Source organism: Callorhinchus milii, unplaced genomic scaffold, assembly GCF_018977255.1.
Source record: "Callorhinchus milii isolate IMCB2004 unplaced genomic scaffold, IMCB_Cmil_1.0 Scaffold2, whole genome shotgun sequence".
Taxonomy (NCBI): domain Eukaryota; kingdom Metazoa; phylum Chordata; class Chondrichthyes; order Chimaeriformes; family Callorhinchidae; genus Callorhinchus; species Callorhinchus milii.
Window position 1 is genome coordinate 49,188,700 of NW_024704743.1, and position 20,952 is coordinate 49,209,651.

A 20,952-nucleotide genomic window follows, 5' to 3' on the forward strand; every position below is an offset into this window, starting at 1 on the left:
GTCAAGCCTAATACTGAATAATATATGATCTTTGATTCAGTCTAAATATTTCATTGGTGCATGGATTTTTGTACATCTAATGAGCTCATAAATGTTTGATCATTGTTGCTTTGCGCAGTACTACCACTAGAGGGAAACTACATCGCAAGGCTATGGGACACCTATTAATATTCTGAAAGAGATACACGCACAAAACATCATAGTCAGTACAATAAGGTATACAATTATATGTTCACTATTGTACCAGAGGCATTGAGCTTCTCACTAACATTCAGCAAAGTAAAATCCCAACACAAAGATTTCACATCGCACAATTGTATCACAAGCCCTTTCTCTGTTGTTATCTGCCACTGTACTTCTCCCAGGCAAAACCAAGTTGCTGCAAAAGAAAAAAACACACACAGCCTAAACCTGTCAAGAAAATTTACAACACAAGCTGATATGAATTTCAAGGATGCATCATAATTTGGGTTCTGGACAACCTAACTGAAGAGTTCATACTTTTCTCTCTGAGTTTATGATGGTACCAGAACAGTTTGATGTGTTGCTTCCTTGTAACAATCCTAGGTTATGTTTTAAGATCTATGTTATGTGGCATATGTAGAGTATGGTAAATGTATGTTAGTACTTTAATGGCAGGCAGATACTTTGGCTTCTGTGTCAATGTCATTCTTTTTATCCTTTCATTTATATTGTACCCTCTTAATGACATTTAACATGCTCGTCATTCGATAGTCTAAAAGAGCACACCTTTCTAAAACGTAAACTATGGATTATGAGATCTAAAAGGCAAATTTGGTGTGGGTTATCACAGCTTCCAGTGTGAAAATATCTCATTATGGGATTCATGTGAGATTCACCATTGTTGAATACAAGTGGGTAAAATATTACATTCCAACTTTAGTGGGCATGGTTCATTTTCATTATGGGGAGCCTAGACCCCAGCAGTCCAGCCAGATCCTGCCCTCACTTGCAATCTACCAATGCACTTTTCAGCAAGGAGCCACGAGGGAAGGAATCAGGTGTAAGAATCCTGATAGTTTTCTCCATTCTTGACATACTGCCACAGCAATAACAATAAGAACAACAACTTGCATTTATATAGCGTCCTTCATGCCAGATGGTGTCTCAGAGAACTTGGAACAGCAGAGTTCACCTAACTCACTGGTCACCAACCACTGAGCCTGGTACCATCCACTACACAAAGAGTCAAGATCGACTAATGACCCGCTGATTTTTAGGTGTGTATTATTGTTTGGGGAATCTTTGTCAATAGTTTTGTTGTCAAGTGCTGTATTCAAGTGAACTTTGAAAGATGTGTTTTTTTTCCACAAATAACCGTAAGAGAACTAGAGATTTCCCACAGGCTTGTTTCCCAAACCTCACAATATACTTCATTAATTTTTAAACATTATTTTTTACAATATCATGTGGTTCCACCTGTAATAGCTGTATAGAAAGTGAGAGCCATTCAGCACATCATGTCTGCCCTGGCTCGTTGAAAGAGCAGTCTATTCAGTCTCATTTACCTGCATTTTTCCCCAAACCCCTGTAAATTATTCCTATTTAGATATCCATTGTGTTCCCTCTTGAAAACTGATATGGATTGTGCCTTGACCACCGGACCTGGCAGGGCATCTTCATCCTACAACTCTCTTTAAATAAAACCCTCCCAATCTCCTCCTTTGCTCGCTTGTTAACCATCTTAAATTGATGTCCCAATATTAGGTACAATCCTTACCTCTACAATGTGAGAAAAATCAGCCACTGAAGGTAATTTATCCACTATAACCTGGCATCTAATTGTAGATCATCAAGTAAAGTACGTCGCTTGTTCTTTCAGATCCAATCTACCTTATCATTCACTCATCCCCTTCATCTGTGGCAGTCGCTTCATCCCCTGAAGAAAAATTCCATTTCCACCTTGAGCTACACTGAAAATGGTCAATTAGACTGCACCAAATCTAGAAGATGGGATAAAATGGGATTAGACAATTCCAAGCTTTTGTCGAGTACCTTGAGTTGTGAATCGCACTTGGGTGTCTACCACTGATCACGCAGGAGTGAAGGAAAGTTCTTTGTGTAGAAACACTTCCATTGCTATGATATATACAACCTCGTTTTATTGTGAACTCATTCAACATCTTTTCAATTCATTTTTAATATATGGTACATAGCAAAGATTATTATTTAGAGTCTGCAAGCAATTCATTCAACACCATACACTAAAAGTAGTTGACTGCAGTTGTCTTGAATCTCAAAAGACCATGAAACAATAACCCTCCAGTAATATCCGGAAACAACTTTCCACAGATTCAAGCTGGAGGGAAGTGATCTCTGCTTATTCGTTTTACATATTAAAATATGGCAATACACAGAAGTGAAAATATTGCAAGGAATGTTGCAGTTCTCAGTCTGAATAGCAGCTGTTTTTGTTGGGCAAGATGCAAAGGAAGATATAGCTTTACAGTACTAATTATATTATTCACCCTCACTTATATGAAAAACGCCCTATTTTGGTTTTTATTTGTATGGTGTTATAATGTAAAATTGGCCTATCTCAGAGCTGAGAGATGTGCTGGAATTGGTGGAACCTGACAAATAGCAAGCTTGAATTATTTTCCTAGGCAGAACGTGCCCGGTTCTGTTTGGAATCTTTTTGTACTTCTTTCTGAACCACCTGTGCTGGTGGTCTGCTCCACTCGTCCATCACATTATACCTTACACCCTGCTCATCTAATCCCAGACAATCTAGGCAAAGATTGACAACAGCCGAGGCTCAGGATCCCTGCGGTATTCATTGGGGTACTGCTGGAGGTTCACTAGATACAATTACAAACATCGGCTGGCAAGCTTCCCTCTGCCTTCAGCTACTATAATAATAATAATAATAATCATCCTTGCATTTTATATAGCGTCTTATCACATCTTCTAGACTTCTCAAAGTGCTTCACAGAATATACTGTAAAGTGAATTGACTGTATATTGTGTGGGCGAAATGCGGCAGCCAATTGGGCACAGCAGTGTCCCACTAACAGTCGTAGATTGAGTGACCAAATTATTTTTGTTTATTTATTTATTGATTTACTACCACCTTACCCATTAGGAGTTAAGCTTCTGGGTTAACAGGAGCTGAGTGGGAAGAATTCTGGTTCTCAATAACTGGTCTGCTCCTGTATCCTGTGCAAAAGCCAGAGAGACCTATTTCTGCACTTGCAAACTGCCACTTGAGGCTTAGTGTTGAATGAATTTTGTACAGACTATAAATAATAACCTTTGCTATACACTATATATCAGAAAGAAATCCATTCAACGTTAGATTCTTTCAGGTGGCAATATGATGTAAAATGCTTGTTTGTGATAACTGTACTCAATGGGTAGTTTCCAAGGCTGTTATTTTCTGTTTTTCCACATGATGGCGCCAACAACCAACATGTGCATTCCTCATTTCATGAGATTTCAATTTAAATTTACATAACTGTGTTTCCCTACAAAACTAAACAAAGTTTTCTCCCACAACATAAAAATGTAATGTTTAGTGGACTATGCGTAAAGTCATTTTTCAAAACTTTGTCTGAAACATGATAAACATTGATCATCATATTGGTCCCACTTCGCCCCCTCACTCCCCGCTTTCAAGACACAATTTAAGATATATTTCATCGGCCAAACCTTCCTCGCACTCCCAGTCAGCTATGTGAAGTGTTTCGTGACATTCCAGCGCCTTGGGACGTCCTCCCAATGTGAAAGGTGCTATACAAATGCAATTTTTTTGTTGTTCTCCTGGTGTGAAAGGTGCAATATAAATGTAAATTATTATTTAATGTTAAGACTATCTAATGAAACAGGATTGAATCACAACCAAGAATAGTACATTTTTTTTAAGCCAGGACTCAAATTTCTGACTTAAATCTAAGATTAAAATTGCCTGTGACATTGAGAGAAAGGAATGCTTTCACAACTTAATGTGCAGTTTTATCTGTTTTTCTTCTTCACTATACTGGTAATGTTGTCTAGCCCCAAATCAGGTGCTTTTTTTCTGAAAATACATGCATTCAGCAAAACTGCCTTTTGTAGGCACAGGGCCAGTCATTCAGTTTCATCCCTCTAACCTCAACCCAGCTTGTTACCAAATTTCAATGGAATTGTAATAAACTCTTTCAACACATTTTAAATGAACTCTTTTTGGTAAAGACGTTAATTTATCCTGACTTTTTGATCTATAAGGCGTCTTATTAAATGCAAGTTTTACGAGGATAAAAATAATGCATTTGCTATAGTGCTTTATCATGTTGAAATATTTCAAATCTCATCACAGAGATTCGAAATATTTTTCTGTTGAGAGTAGTGACTGTGTATTTGTAGTAGAATGCTGTAGTCAATTTGCACATAGTAATGTCCCAGAGATACCAAGAAAAACTCCTCTGAATAAGCAGACAAACTTTGTCATCTGATAATGCTGTGCTTCCCTGCGCCTAAGCTCAAGTCATCGATTGGGACTTAAACTTACAATCTTCTGATCCAGAGGTGCTAGCACTAACCACTGAGCCAAGCTGACATGTCATTTATTATCATTTATGTGACTTGCTGACCCCGCAAGTAAACTGCCTCTGCTCGACTGGCTCCGGTCTTCTGCTTGTCCCTCGTGCCCTCCGTTCCACCATTGATGACCGCGCTTTCAACTACTATGCCCGGAAACTCTGGAACAGTTTTCCTCTATTCCTCCTCCTTGCCCCTTCCTTCCCCATCTTCAGGCCGTGCCTGAAGACCTTCCCCTTCAACCGTGCCTACAGTCGCCTCTAACTATCCCCGGCTCGACGTCGTGCTCCGCCATTCTTGAGTGCTCGGGGTTGCTACTCTGCATAAGAGGAGCTATATAAATGCTTAAATTGTTGTTTGTTGCCCCTGTCCCAAATCAGCAGAGCAGTAAAATCTAGAGGACCATACCGTTTCCCCAGGGTTTCTTCTATTTCTTTGACCACACCTATAGTCATTACACTCTCCCCCTTCTTCCTTGTTCGAGGTCAAACCCTACCACTGTACAGAGCTTCAAGATGGTATACTATGTGAAAGGCACTCTATAAATGTAAATTATTTTGTTATTGTCAGGAGGATCCAATGTCATTGGCACGTCCTGCGCATGGTACAGATACACAGCACAGAGGAAGGAACATTGGTGATAACCTCACAACCCAGAAGTCAACCAATATTTAGAAAGGGAAACTGTCAGTGCAATAAGCTATGTGTGCCTGTGTTTAAAATGGAGTTCCCTTATATACTCTAGGATTTATTGAAAAATTACAGGTTGAATAACAAAAATAACTGCAGATTTATTTTTAGATATCTTAATTATAAAAGGCTAGAAACATCCTGAGTTTAAGTCAGAGAAAGAAAAATCTGTTGTTTTTATTAATTAAACATTATCAAGCCTGTTATCAAGTACAATTTCTTAAAATCCACATAATCATTTATTTTTACTCTTCCAGATTGACAAAAATAGGACTTACCTACGGGAAATAAAAAGGGGAAATATTTACATCATTTCATTTCTCCAATATTTTCCTGTAATACAAGGTGCTAAAGCAATTGCTCTCAAGTTACAAAAATAATTATTGCACCACTAAAATAACTGATGAGCAGAAGCCCAGTGTATTTTGCTGCAGTGTTTAATTGTTTTTATTACCTTATGTTTTCTTGCAGTGATATTATCATATATCAACCTTATGAACGCACCCAAATTAAGAAGAGTGATATCCGTTCTGAAGATCAATTGTAAGTTTTACGACTTCACATTGTGAAATACTTTTGAGAAACAAAATGTAAAATAGTTTTTCTAAGTTGGGTATTTTGTGTTTCAGACAAATAAAGCAACCTTCCATTTTAAGTCTGGTTCTTCCAGGCCACATATAGTATCATGTCAGCCTCTGAATCAAACTCTAAGGGTTCAAGCCCTATATCAGGTCTTCAAACTCACCATCTAGGCTGACACTTCAATGCAGTGCTGGGGGTGCTGCACTGTTGGAGGTTCTATGTTTTGGATAAGATGTTAAGCATCAGTGTCTGTTCAGGTGGACCTTAAAGATCCCATGGCACTATTCGGAATAAAGAAGGGAGTTTCTCCTTTTGCCCCGGCCAACCATCCCCCAAATACAATTGGTCATTCACTTCTGGCTGTTGATGAGACATTGCTGTGCGCAAATTGGCTGCAATGTGTACAAATACACATTCACTTTATGATAAATCCTGTGCGGCTTTGAGATGTGTTAACAATGTGAATGAGGAGTTACATCAAATGCAGGGATTAAAAGCAGGAATGTGATTCATGATAAAGCCACCTGGATTCCACTCCAACACTGTGTTTTAATCACCACCTCAGAATAGCACCACTTCCTGCGTCTCATGACGTTTCCATTCCTCATACTAAATGAAATTTTAACTTATCCTGAATTGAACCAACCAAGTGTTGTAAAGATATTGAACACAACATTGTTGCTTCTTTTTAATTATTACGTGAATAGTGTTCAGTGTTTTTTTTTTGGTCAGCCAGGTGTCAGACGCACACGGAAACTCATCACCATGCTTAATATTATCCAAAACCAAATTGAGTGGCATGGAAATTCCTGTGTATCAGAATAGAACACCTCCAAGTCTGGTTTGGGGTACTGCTGGAGTTTAATCAACTAAAATCACATAGCTTGCCATTGAAATCGCTCTCTGGCAAGCTTTCCCACTGCTTGAACATCTAGGACCATTGTACTCATTAGGGCTTTGGCTTAGAGAGTTAACAGGAGCTGAGTGGAAAGTCTGACCCTTCAAGTCTTCTGCTGAGCCAGGCTGGCCGGTATTTCATCAGAGTTGCCTTAGAGTACTACGGACCCGCCTGGCTCAAAAACTGGGCTACTGAAACTGCCACAGGGAGCGTACAGTTTTACACATAATATACATTAAAAGTGCCTTCAAGATGTTGATTAACAACCATTGACTTATTCTTTATTATTATGATTACTATATCTGCTGAAAACATTTAATTCTTACTTACATTTTTGGGGTTTTAGGCTTCCAAAACCTCCTAATATCACAATGAAGTAAGTAAACCTGCTTTGCTCAACATTTCTCTGTTTCTATGTATTCAATCATTGCATATAGCACATTGCTGGTAATTTTAAATCAAGCTACCCATTGCACTTCACTGCAAATAGCATGAAAATGCTAAAGATATGGATTTGCTTTGGAAGACATGATTTTTTGTTATCAGATTATGAATTCCTAAAAATATCAGAAGAAAAGAATAAAGCCACCAAAGTTTATCCCTTTGGTCCATTAAATTTCCTGTTATGGTACCTAGAATTATTTATTTTAATACATTTTACTGTATCTAATTATTTTGATACTTTTGGTGTTGGCATGTGTCTCTGCTCCTAGCCACCATGCACTCATTTATTCTCTGGTATCTTGCCCAAGTTGACATTATTTATGTATGAGTGGAGGATGCTGTACAATGACCAGAAGAAACCATGGCTACCTTTGCTCTCCCTAACCTTGGTAATGCCAGGACCAATTTTGCCTCTCTGCTGAGACCATTGAACTCAGCACAGACCACGATTCAAACCAGCAACCCTTGCCCCCTCCTTCCCCTCTTGAAACCTATTTTATCAATCATGCTTTCAGTCACCTAACCCTCCCCCCGACCTCACCATCAGCACCATCTCCACCCCCTTAGCTCCCCAAGCTCAGGCTCATAGTTAGCTGTTGGTGAGATGTCCTCCCAAAAGGAAGAGCACTATATAAATGTGAATTGTTGTTGTAGATTATTTCAAATAATTACAATTATTTAAATAAAGACATTTTTGCTAATAGCCATCCTAAATGTTACTTTTTCTTAATTAATCTCCTCTGGTCCTAATGATGTAATTTACTTAAAGTTGATCTGCTCAATAACTTTCCTAATCTTGTTTGGATTTGTTAATGTTAAACTTCTTTACAGTATGTCTTCTAGTTCTGTATTCATTGCATTCTTAAAATCAAGTCACCTGCATCATCTATGCCTCTTATTGTTCCTTTGTTTTTAGCCAGAACCAGATACACTTGACATTTCCAGCCGAACATCCCTATACTTCCCACATAAACAAATATGCAATGTTTCCTAAATTCACTTCACCAGATGATCCATACACTGGTGTGCGAGGTGGAAATCAACAGCCCATTACTCCGAATATGCCGGCAAGACCTTACACTATGACTGTGAATAAAAAAATTAGAGGTAAATGTATGCATTCATGAAAGTAGTTTAAAGAAAATGTAATTACTGCTTTTCAACCTGCTTTTATCTTTCTTTTTAACTCTCAGAAATTCTTCTTAGTAAATTACAGCTGTAATTTCTTCCCAAGGGTTTGAAACAGTCAACTCAAGCATGCGTCTAAAATTGTACCACTGACTAACCAGTCATTCCCAATAACACATGTTAGGATTAACACTCAGTTCAAGGTACTATGCTGACAGTGTTCCAGCAAAATCAGGCAACCCCATTGACCCTTATAAAACAAGATTAAATCTCCTGCAAAGGAGATTCACAAGGATGATCCAGAACTGAGAGGTTAAACCTATCAGGGAAGGCTGAACATGCTTGGACTCATCTCTTGAAAAGAGGAGGGTAAGAGGTGACTTGATAGAGGTTGTTAAAATGATGAAAGGTTTTGATAGGGTAGACATAGGGAAGATGTTTCAACTTTGGGAGAAACCAAAACCAGGGGCCATCAAAATAAAATTGTCACAAATAGATCAAATAGAGAAATTAGAAGAAATTTCTTCACACAAAGAGTAGTGGGAATGTGGAACATGCTATCACAAGGAGTTGTTGAGGCAAATAGTATAGATGTATTTAAGGGAAAGCTAGATAGGGACATAAGTGAGAAAGAAATAGAAGGTTATGCTTGAAGGCTTAGTTGAGGAAGAGCGGGAAGAGGTTCATGTGGAGCATAAACACTGGCATAGACCAGTTGGGCCGAATGGCCTGTTTCTGTGCTGTATATTCTAATGTATTCTAATGTAAGATCCACCCTGTTTTTGTAATGCTTAATCATTGGATAGTCTGTTGATTGGTACCAAATGACATGGTCCTTGGGGATTTGACATGAAAATCTATACAAATTGGCACAAGATGTGTATAAATACAATCATGTATCACTCTTTCTCTGACACTTGCCCTGGCCAAGGCTCTGTCCTAAGTAATTGGTAACTTAACTACCCATTATATTTGGTCAATCTGACACATCTTTTACCTTGATTAAGAATTGCTGTTTCAACCACTGAAAAATCCAGAACCAAGTTTCCATTTGTCAGTCTACTCTCCCTTAGATACAAACTCTTCTTCCTTACTTGTGCTTGGAAGTATAGGCATAGGTTGGCAAAAACCAAGGCATTGGGGACTCACAGTGCACATTAATTATTATATTCAGTTGCTGAATAAAATATTCCCTCAAGACCTATTGGACTATTAAAGATTTTCTTTCAAGAGTGCTACTATGCCTTGTGCATTTCTATTCAAGATGCAGATTAATGTTAACAGTTCATCAGCTACCACATTAGAAATGAAAAGACCTTGCAGCTCGATCCGCAGTCATTGATTAGAATAAGTAGCCAAGGGTACAATTTTTACTTTTTAATTGTTGTATTTAAATTTTTAAACTAATTGTAGTCAGACAAGTAAACACTGGATAGAAAGTGATTGTGTGAAATGCAGTATGAATTTACATTATGCCAGATTGAAGGAAATGTACATATTAATAATAATAATATTCCTTGCATTTGGTATAGCACTTATCACATCTTCTAGGCGTCTCAAAGCACTTCATAGAATATACTGTAAAGTATGTTTTGTGGGCGAAACATGGCAGCCAATTACTCACAGTAGTGTCTCACAAACAGTTGTGGATTAAGTGACTATTATTATCCTTTTTTGGAATGGAAGTTACACTGAATTATAATCTGGTCCAAGAATGGAAATCTTTGAAATTCATCAGCACAAAAATCTAGGTGACCTAAGAGAGCGCGGCATGAAATGAGTCTGGACAGATTCACTCGGGCTCCTCGTGAGTGAGCCACGCAGGACACAACTGGCAATGTGATTAAGATAAGCCAAGTGCCTTGCTGGTGTGGGAAATTCATACTAACGCGGTGTGTGTTTGTGTGCTGTGGGTCGTTTTGTTTTGAACTCAATGTAAATTGGAGTGAGTGAGATGGCAAAAGTACAAGTGCTATGTCTTTGAGTACTTGGTGGTAGATCCTCAAAAGAAGGGAGAATATTCTGTCCTACTCATGGAACTATTCAACCAAAATTATGTAAAAAATAGTCATCAATAATTATATAAAACATAGTCATCAATAAGTAATCCTTGGAAGTAAAAATTTGTTTTTTTCTCCCCAACTTGAGAAGAAAGAACTAAAAAGCTAAACAGCAGCAAATGACTATGCCAGATAATATGCTGGCAAACCTTCTACTCAAAATACACCGTTTTACTTTACCATATAAGATACAACAGGAAGACAGTGCACATTCCATTCCATATGCACTGAAACTTCCACATGTAAGTGGCATACATATTTGCATACATGAGGGAGAAGGAGACAGAGGGATACAGATGAGAATAGGAGTGGGGTGTAACATGCAAATATAACACCCACACAGACTAGTTGGACCAAATGACTTATTTCCATTCCAACAAATTAAAACTATGCAACCACCCAGTTGAAAGATTTCTGTAGCTGGTACAGAATAGGTTAGTCTATTTGTTAGAGAATGGCTTACAAACCTTTCGGGAGAAGAATCACCCTCCCTCCCCAAGCTGCTACCCCTCCCTCCATTGAGGCGTAATCTACATCGTGAAATATTGCAGAGCCATTAAAATCTGTGAATCCTCTTAGAATTGATCAATGCTCCACTCCCTTCAGCAGGTGAGTTGCTTCAGAGATACCTTGATTCCAGAGAGCCTCTGATCATTCCTTCCCTCCCCACCCCCCATCACCCTGAGGATATTCACAGATTGGTCAACAGACAAGTGATACTCAAGCTTGTTCACTGTAACCCCTGCCGAATGGTATGGAGTGCAAAACAACTCAAAATGTGAGAGTATTGCACTGTCCTACAGAAGCAATACTATTTGTTGATTCTTTCAGGTGATTAGCAGACTGCTCTTTCACCTTTGGTATGAGCATCTTTCTGTCTGATTGCAAGTGCCCTAAGTAAAATGATTTTGCATAGACCTTTTACAGTTTCCACACAATTTAATACCTGGAATTTGTGTTTAATTGGAAATGTGACTACAATGGGTCCATTGACTACAAAGATGATTGCTGTGAGAAATAGAAATATCACATTGGTGCAGAGGAGGAGTTTTCAACAGTGCAGAATTGAGTGTGCTTTGAGCTCTCTGTTCTGTACTTACTGAGTATGTTTAATAGTGACACAAGGGCCGGAAATTACAAAATAATCTACTTCCCATACTTGTATCCCTTGTTTTTTCGAACACAAACATTTAATAAAAGATTCCTCTCCCCCACTACCTCCCCACGCACTTAAAATAGAATACTAATGGCATCCCCAGGGAACTGATAACATTGTACTAATAATCAGGACATCCAATAATTCTCGTAGTATAATACATGAAAGCTGAATACCATCATTAACATCGGGCGCTCCCACACTCTGTATATTAATTCTTTCATACAGCTGGGCTTAGTACAAATCATTCCTCCAATGATTCTATCAGCAGCAAACAAATGAAAACCCAAATGGAAAGAAATTAAAGAATGTCAAAGTAGATGTGGATCATTGACTATTTCATTCTTTAAATGAAGGCCTGATGGTGGGAATGCCTTTTTGATTATAATGTTCAGTTGTATGGATGACACCAACATTGATTTCAAAATGCTTTCACTCCTAAACCTCACAGGATCTGCATACAGGCACGAAATCCAGGAAATCCCCTTTGCATCTCAACAGAAGGGTTTACACTGGCCCGGGGAATATGGATTTTATCATGTAAGTGCTCGTACTGTAAGAATACAAAATGCGTTTGCTAGAGGAAAATAATCATAAACAACAGCTTTATAAATGATCTCTTCAAACTGTATTGTTGATCTTTAATCCTTATAAAGGATCATTTTCTCAGGTTAACCATTAATATTAGTTAAAGGCATATTCCCCAGGCTTTGGTTAATAATGGATATCAGGTCAACTGTCATTTTTCAACCTCAAGTTTACTGATCCAACCCAACACCTCTTGCTGTCCCAAGGAAAGATCTTAAATGTCGTATTGCATTTCGTCCTCTTAGTTTTCACTGTTTGCAATGTGTATGGTGGCTCAATATAATGTTATTTTTTCTGGATATCCGAGAAAAACTCCTGCAGTGTAATAATTGCTTGTTCGCTCATACAAAGAATTGAAGGTTACTAATCTTAGCAATTGCTTGAATAATCCAAACCAAAAAGGTAAGGGATGGATTAAACTTTTCTTTCTGATACGTTGATCTGATTAGCTTCCAAACTAAATGTTGTCAATCACACCTGAAGACTTTCCTCCCTCCCATTACAGCTTGGAGTTAAACCACACCGCTGTTAAGCTCTTTGAGACTCACTCACTAAACTCACTCTTTGTTTTCTTATTGACATGAAATAATTACCCTCCAGTTACTGACTTGCCAACCAGTTGAAATAGTTTTGCTAAGGGAGATGGTGGAAGCAGAAAGTCTTCATTCTTTCAAAAGAAAGTTAGATATTTCTTTTAGGAAATAATATCGTGAGGCATGACATGTCTATGCGACTGTCAGAATGGCGGAAGGTGAACTGGATCAACCTTGGTCTTCTTTCGTCTAGCAAATTCTTATGTTCTTATGTGGTGTATTTATCTTCAGAAGATCAGGTAAGTATAGCGTGTACAATGACCAAAGATATGTATGACACATATGTATATTTTTTCCTAGATAATCAATGTTACAATATTTTGCACCTTACTGTTAGGATTTGTTTTTTGATATTGGCTTTTGATATACAATACAACCCGACAGATAGTTTATTCTTTCATTGCAGTATCCAAAATCAGCTCCAGGATATTCCCAAATGTACTACCCCACACCACCAAAGGCTATAGCTCCGAACAATTTGTTGCGGCCAATGGAAGTTACCGTGACTGAGAGAACAGCTAATATACTGAAAAACATAGAAAAAGCACAATGGCTATCCACATACATGCGGGATTATACAGGTAGGTTAACATCATTGACAGTTGCTGCCACATAAATCATTACTGTTCTTAAAAAAGGTCCTTACATTTTAATTACAAATAGCATAATGTTTTATATACTACAACAAGCGATATTCTTTAGATTTAAGCATGAACTGTTCCATCATCAAATCTTACATTTGTATCTTTATAAATAGGCAATGGATCAATGAATCCTATTGAATTGGATGATTACCATGAAAAAGTAATTGCAGAATTGGCAGGAAGAAGCAACTATTTCGAATCAGAACTAGTGAGTAAATTGTAAATTCAAGCATTTGTCATTCAAGTGGCACTGTAAACTTTTACACACTATTGTGTGTGCATAAACATAGATATACCTGATCTCTGTAAACAAATTGCTATGTCCACTGTCCAGGTGCCAGCATGCTAAGAACCAGCATGCATTTCTTGGACTTTAGTTAGTGAGAATATATTACATCAAAATCAAAAATCATCATTACTCACGGTCACGCTTGCTCCATTAGGAAATGACTAAATTGTATCATGTTGATCCTAAACAACAAATCTTTGATCTGGAATCCTCTCCCTTCAATGTAAACCCTCCCCAGACCCTTTTATCTATGCAAGTCCTTTTTCTAATTCCCATGTTTTTCTGCTTCGTAATACAAAAATGAGAAGCAGAGCCCAATCATCATTTTAAAGTCAATTAACAAATAAGATGAAATGATAGTGGACTGACTGAGGCCATGTGTTTCCCATCTATTAGTGATAGAACCTCACCAAAAAGTAGGTGGAGCTTCCAATTCCCAGACCTCAATTCCAACCACAGACCTAAACAAAATAGCCACAGATCAAACAGACATGTTGAAGTGAAAGGGGAAAGCTGCCATCAATGAACAATGCCATTTGTTTTACCCCAATTGGGGAATAGCTGTAGCCATCATTTATTATAACAATTTGCTTGCATCCGTCATGTGTCAGAAGCAAAGAAAGTCCTCACCACCAACCAATTATCACATATGCACAACTTTAAGATTTTGGATCATTAATTTATAGAAGAGAGATTTCGGAACACAAAAAGAGATTAGATCTAAAAAGGAAAACTCCAGGATAGTTGCTTTCCAAACCCATTATATTCACTCCAATAGCCTTCCCCAGTAACTTTAGTCCACAGGTTTGTTACCCTTTGTATGATTAAAAGTCCCACCTGAAGCACTTCCTTACAGCCTGGCTTCCTGATGTGAGAGACCAATCCAATGTAGTAAAATGGTAACTTCAGAACAACTTTGTTGCTCACAGCTATCAGTCCAAGTACACCACTCCAGCAACTAGGATAAAATAAACCCACATAAAGTGCAATACAGTTACATTTGTATAGCGTCTTTCGCATCAGGAGGATGTCGTAAGGCGCTGGACAGTCAGGGATTTGGACCCAAGCTGGGGGTCGGATTCTGGAAGGGTGGTGGGCGGGGAGCTTAGGAGAATGGCCGAAGGCTCGGTCGAAGAGGAGGGTTGGAGGCATGCCTTGAAGGAGGCAAGGGGTGAGATGAAGGGAATGTGGGATGGAGTTCCATAGGATGGGGGCAGAGAGGCTGAAGGCCTTGCCGCTGATAGTGAGGCTGACCGGGTGGGAGACGTGGGACAGGCCACAGCCTGCTGAGCAGAGGGAGCAGACAGATTGATGTGGGGTCAGCATGTCACAGGTGGGGAGGAGAAAGACCATGGATGGCTTTGAAGATGAGGATAAGGATTCTGGGGGATGCAGAGCCAGTGGAGCTGATGGGGTCATCGAGCCTGGTGCGGGAGAGGACATGAGCTACAGAGTTCTGGATGATCTGCAGCTTGTGGAGCGAAGAGTTTGGAAGGCCGACAAGCAAGGAGTTGGCATATTCGAGCCTAGATGTGATGAATGCGCATATGAGGGTTTCGGCAGCCAGAGGGGTGAGGCAGTGCCAGAGCCAGACAATGTTGTGGAAGTGGGGGAAGGCAGAGCGGGTCATGGCACGGATGTGGGGTAGAAAGGATAGTTGAGTGTCAAACAAGACACCAAGGTTCCGGACCGGCTTAGAAAGGTGGAGTGTGCAACCATGGAGGGTGATGCTGTCAGCGCCTGAGGTGAGGAGGCGCTGACGGAAGCCAATCAGGAGAACCTCGGTCTTGTTGACGTTCAACTGTAGAAAGTTATCTCTCATCCAGGACTCAATGTCTGACAGACATTCTGTCAGGACAGCAGTGGTCCTAGAGTCAGGGTGGAGGCAGAGAAGTAGAGTTGGGTGACATCCACGTTGACCCCATGTCTGGATGATGTTACCAAGGGGGAGGGTATAGATATTGAAGAGAAGGGGACCAAGGACAGAGACCTGAGGAACGCTGCACGAGACAGTGCAGGGGCTAGAGGAGAAGCCATTTATGGTGATGAAGTGGAGACGGTGTGAGAAGTACAATCTGAAACATTCAAGGACAGAACCATGAAGGTTGAGAGGAGAGGCAATGGAGGAGGATAGAGTAGCAACGGTATTGAAGGCAGCAGAGAGGTCAAGGAGGACGAGAAGGCAGAGGGAGCCCTGGTCACAGATGGAAAAAATGTCATCTGTCACTCACCAACCCAACGGAAGCAGGGAAAATAGCACTTTAAATATGAGCCAGTACAATACCTTGCCTTTAATGGGTTTGATTGCCTGTTTAAATGATTGGGGCAAAAATAATATCAACAAATTGGGGGGAAATCCTGAGTAGTTTAACAATAGCTTGACAGTAAGGCTCGAATAGAATCCAAAATTACTCTGGCACCATGCTGAGGAACACAGTTGCAATTACAATTGCCTTCCTTGTGTCTCAATCTAAGTGATTCTACCAAAGGGTTTGCTCACTTTGTTTCATCTATCAAAGATTTTAATTGGAGGTTTTTTACCCTCATCCCATGAAAAATAGAATCCACTACAAAATACATAGTCATTACGTTTTGGAGTAAATCCTGTGATATGCTTTAAAATATCCACTGGACATGAAAAGGTGCTATATATATGCAAGGATTATTATAATTATATTATAATTATTAAAATCTAAATACAATTGGAAAATGGTGTACAGCATACTAAGGATTGAGCACTCTGCTCATTGATTTGCTGTTTATCAATCTCTAAAATTTCTTCCCAACAGAGAGAACAGTCTCATCCAACTTTTATACCTAATCCACCTTTGAGGCCCAAGAGGAAAAAAATGACGATAGCTAGTGAAACCAGTGCTCAGTGCGGCGGTTTCCCTCCTACTCCAGTAAAGAAGCCAGAGCCTAAGCCTATTATACATTCACCAAAACCCATGTATGATGATAGCACAAAATCACAGTGTATTCAAACAAAGTTATGTATAGATAAAGAAAAAGCAGGCTGCAACCCAAGTATGTGCATGAACGGAACATCTCGACCAACCAGTAACTGCATACAATCAAATCCCTTCTCTGATATCTGTATGTTAAGGTACAAAGTCAACCAAGTGAGGGGATGGGAAGAGCCCTGTGCATTTTATCAGCATCAAAGAGAAAGGATGATGGAAGGATGCACAACGCCAAATAGGAACTTAGTACCATTGAATTCAGTTTGCAGATCGTGCAACATACAACATTGGCCACACTGTGATCATCAAACAATAGAAAATAAAGTACCTTCTATTGATATCAGTTATGAGGATTTACCACAAAGTAGGCTGCAAGATTACACAGCCAAAGGCAAACCCTATTTTCTGAACAAGCCACCTTCATCAGAAGAAATCCAGCGCACTAAAATTATAATAAACAGACAAGCCATGCATGACAGTAATGAATACAACCCTGGTTCTGGTGATAATCAGCCATTAACTGACTGTTATCATATACAAGGATACTCAGCAATGGAAAAAGAAAGGATTTTGAATTGTGATAGATGTCATCTTCTGACATCACACCTCAAACAACCGTTCAGCAAAACAGAAGCACATAATCGTTACCTCAAAGCAAATGAACAAAGAACATTGGATCCTCGAGACAATGTTCATTCAGGGAGGAAGCACACTTTTCATGGCATTAGCAGCTATTACTTGTAGTAACTAAATTGTTCACATAATAAGTCGACTCTTTGCAACATTAAGCATAACAATGTTTTGTATAGAGCACTTTTTATCTGCAGTTTTCCTGCATGGATGGGAATTTCAAAACAGACTACATTTTATAAATGGGCATCAATTTCATCACATGATACTAAGAAATTTCCAATAAACTGTATGTCAGTAATTTGACCAGCAAATTAAACCATTGTGAAACTATTTTCTTTTGGATATAAAGCACCAGACTTGTGCAACACTTTATTGCTTTGTATATTTCATCTGAAAAGGTAGTTCTATCTTAAGTATTTTCTTTTACTGTTAAGTGTATAAAATAATGTATAATATTAAAGTGTGTTCACCAAATCTTAATGGTTACAAAGCTTGATATCTGTGTACTTACTATGCACTGGACACCGTACTTTGCAGTTTTGGGCTGCAAGTGAGAGGCAGATTAGAATTTTGTATGAATCTGCTCCCAGATGTGACAACTGAAGTCCTGGTTCACTGACCTTCTTACTGAATAGCCGGCACCACCCTCAACTCAGTTTCAATTTATGATAATAATAATAATAATAATAATCTGGCAAAGGAAACAAGGGTGCTTTTCCCTTTGCTTTTGAAAAGAAAAAAATACAGCAATGTGAGTGTCAGTTGAGGACAGGATTAAAACCATCTGTCCCTTACAGATACCTAGTTTACCAGCATTCGTTGATGTTTGCTGTAAGATACCAGAGGGAAGTTAGTGCCCGTGGAATCCCATTCCAGCTCTTTCCTTCAGATGAGACATTCTTATCTGGCTGTTCAGGTGAATGTTAAAGATCCTGTGGCACTATTCAAAAAAGAGAAGGGAGTTTCTCCCAGTGTCCTGACCAACAATCCCCAAATAAAATTGGCCATTAATTTGTGGCTGTTTGTGGGACATTGCTGTGCGCAATTGAGCTGCCGCATTCACCTACAAATATACAATCACTTCACAGTAACTCCTTAATGTGGGAATGTCCTCACAAAATGCAAGATTTTAAACAACTCTCTCCCAAGTTAGTCAATTTCACCATGCAGAAAAACTGTTCAGAAGTCTACATAGAAAGTTAATTCAGTGAGACTATCCAACAGAACAAGTTTAATCAGCTATTAAACAGCACCTGGACAGAAAGCCAGCAATGTAGGCAGTATATAAACATTGCAGTTAAGATCTATAGGCTCACAATTGTGTAATTCTACAAAGATTCAGTGGTGTTATCCAGGCTCAATATTTTAATCTAGTTTAATATAGTGAATGGAGCCAGTAATCACAGGGGAAGATGTACATCAGAAATCCTTTCTTGTTGATTTTACACGTATCTTGCACACAAGCTAGTTTATCCTGTGTAGTACTTTCTCAGATGTCCTCCCAAAGAGAGACACTATATAAACTATAAGGATTATTACTATTATCAAGTTATAGCTTCAGTGCAACATTTGTCATGTCTAGCTTCCATCTGACCTGATTATCTCACTGTGATCAATGTCAATTCCCTGCAGTTTTTTATTGCCCCATTTAAATTTATAAGTCCATGCACTTCATTGTATCATTCACACACTGCTGGGTCAAAGATCCTATCTCTGAAGATGGGTCACTGCCAAATCAGATAGGATATTCCCCTGTCAACTCATAATCTAGCCTTATCCAATGCCAGGGAAGGGCTCCATTGTCAGAGTCATGTCCTTCAGCGATTATGTCCCATCCACCTGGTGGATATTAAAGACCCCAGGGCACTATTCAAAAAGTGGGTGGGGACAAGGGGTGAGGGGGTGGGAGGCAAGGGGCTGGGGATGAGCAGGTGGGGCAAGAGAGGGGAAAAGGTGATCTAAAGCATGATCAAAAGGGTACATTTTGAGATGTGCCTTGAAGGGAATGAGCAAATCAGAGCAGGGCAGAATGGCTGAAAGCCCTTTGGCAGTGCTTTCAGCCACTGCTCCAAGCTCCCTCCCAGCTCAGGCTCACCTTCAATAAGACATTCTCCAAAGTGAAAGGTGTTCTACATGTGTAAATTGTTGCTTTTGTAGGTAAACACATCACCCATTTGTGTACAACTACGACCCGCAAACAACGATAAGGTACTGGGACATTATAGTTTTTTAGCAAGAACCAGTGTTAAAGATACAGAGAAGGGACGTTAAATGAAGTGGTTGATGGAGCAGAGATTTTAGGGTTTTATTGTACTTCAGGGTGATCCTGGAGTAACAGGAAAGATGGCTTCACAGATGGAGAGCAAAGCTGTATGCTTGACAGTATCTTAGAAATACCTTATAAATAAATAATCTTTGCATTTGAAATAGCATCTTATCACATCATCGAGAAATCTCAAAACGCTTCACAGGATATACTGTAAAATTAATTGACTGTGTTTTGTGGGAGAAATACAGCAGCCAGATTGCGCACAGCAATGTCCCACAAACAGCCATGAAGTGAACAACCAATTTTATTTGGGATATTGTCAGCCAGGACACTGGGAAGAGAGAAACTCTCTAGTCTTTTTGAATAGCACCTTGGATTATTTAAAGTCCACCTGGACAGGCAGATGGGACCTTCCTTGGTTTAATGTCTCATCCAAAGAACTGTACCTCCAACAATGCAACTGCATTGGAGGGTCAGTTCAGGCCAGTGGTGGTTGGCCTGACACAGGGCTGGAAACCACAACCTTTTGACTCAAAGGCAGGAGTGCTACCACTGAGGCAGTCTGGCACGCATGACTCTCTCAACAACAACAACAAGATTGTATTTATAGAGCGCCTTTCACGTCAGGAGGACGTCCCAAGGCGCTGGACAGTTGGGTTGGGACCCGAGTAGGGGGGAACTGGTCAGGGTGAGGGGAGGGAGGGATGAGGAGGGGAAGAGAGTTGAGAGGGGAGGTGAAGGCACGGTTGAAGAGAAAGGTTTTGAGACCGGCCTTGAAGGAGGAAAGGGAGGAAGCAAGGCGAAGGCACTGGGGGATGGAGTTCCAGAGCCTAGGAGCTGAGAGGCTGAAAGTCCGGCCACCGATGGTAGGGCAGTTAGGGCGGGGGATGTGGAGCAGACCGGAGCCAGGGGAACAGTGGGTACAGGCAGGTAGATAGGTCGGAGAGGTAGGAGGGTGCAAGGCCGTGAATAGCCTTGTAGGTGAGGATGAGGATCTTGAATTCGATCCTCTGGGGGATGGGAAGCCAGTGGAGGCGAGCGAGGGTGGGAGTGATGTGGTCCCGAAGTCTGGTGCGGGACCGTACATGAGCTGCAGAGTTCTGAATGACCTGCAGCTTGTGGAGGGAGGTGCCGGGAAGACCGACGAGGAGGGAGTTCCCGTAGTCCAGCCTTGAGGTGATAAAGGCGTGGACCAGAGTTTCAGCAGTGTGAGGGGTGAGGTAGTGCCGTAGTCTGGTGATGTTCCGGAGGTGGTGGAAGGCGGTGCCAGTTGTGGCGCAGATGTGAGGAAGAAAGTACAGCTCAGGGTCGAACAGAACGCCGAGGTTCCTGACTGGCTTTGAGAGGTGGAGAGTGCAGCCTTGGATGCTGATGCTGTCAGCGCCTGAGGTGCGGAGGCGCTGACGTGAGCCAATCAGGAGGGCCTCAGTTTTGCGCACGTTGAGCTGAAGAAAGTCTCTCGTCCAGGACTCGATG

The 20,952-nt window shown here is 40.1% G+C and overlaps 1 protein-coding gene across 1 annotated transcript; it reads left to right on the plus strand.

Annotated features, from left to right (window-relative positions):
* The first annotated feature begins 5,487 nt into the window (after nt 1-5,487).
* LOC103183181 (uncharacterized protein C7orf31) lies at nt 5,488-17,848 on the plus strand. The gene is made up of 7 exons (XM_042332594.1): nt 5,488-5,772; nt 7,056-7,085; nt 8,070-8,260; nt 11,949-12,037; nt 13,085-13,259; nt 13,436-13,530; nt 16,401-17,848. Exons 1-7 carry the CDS (start codon nt 5,633-5,635, stop codon nt 17,316-17,318), a joined length of 1,638 nt encoding a protein of 545 aa, XP_042188528.1. The 5' UTR covers nt 5,488-5,632; the 3' UTR covers nt 17,319-17,848.
* Nucleotides 17,849-20,952: the final 3,104 nt, after the last annotated feature.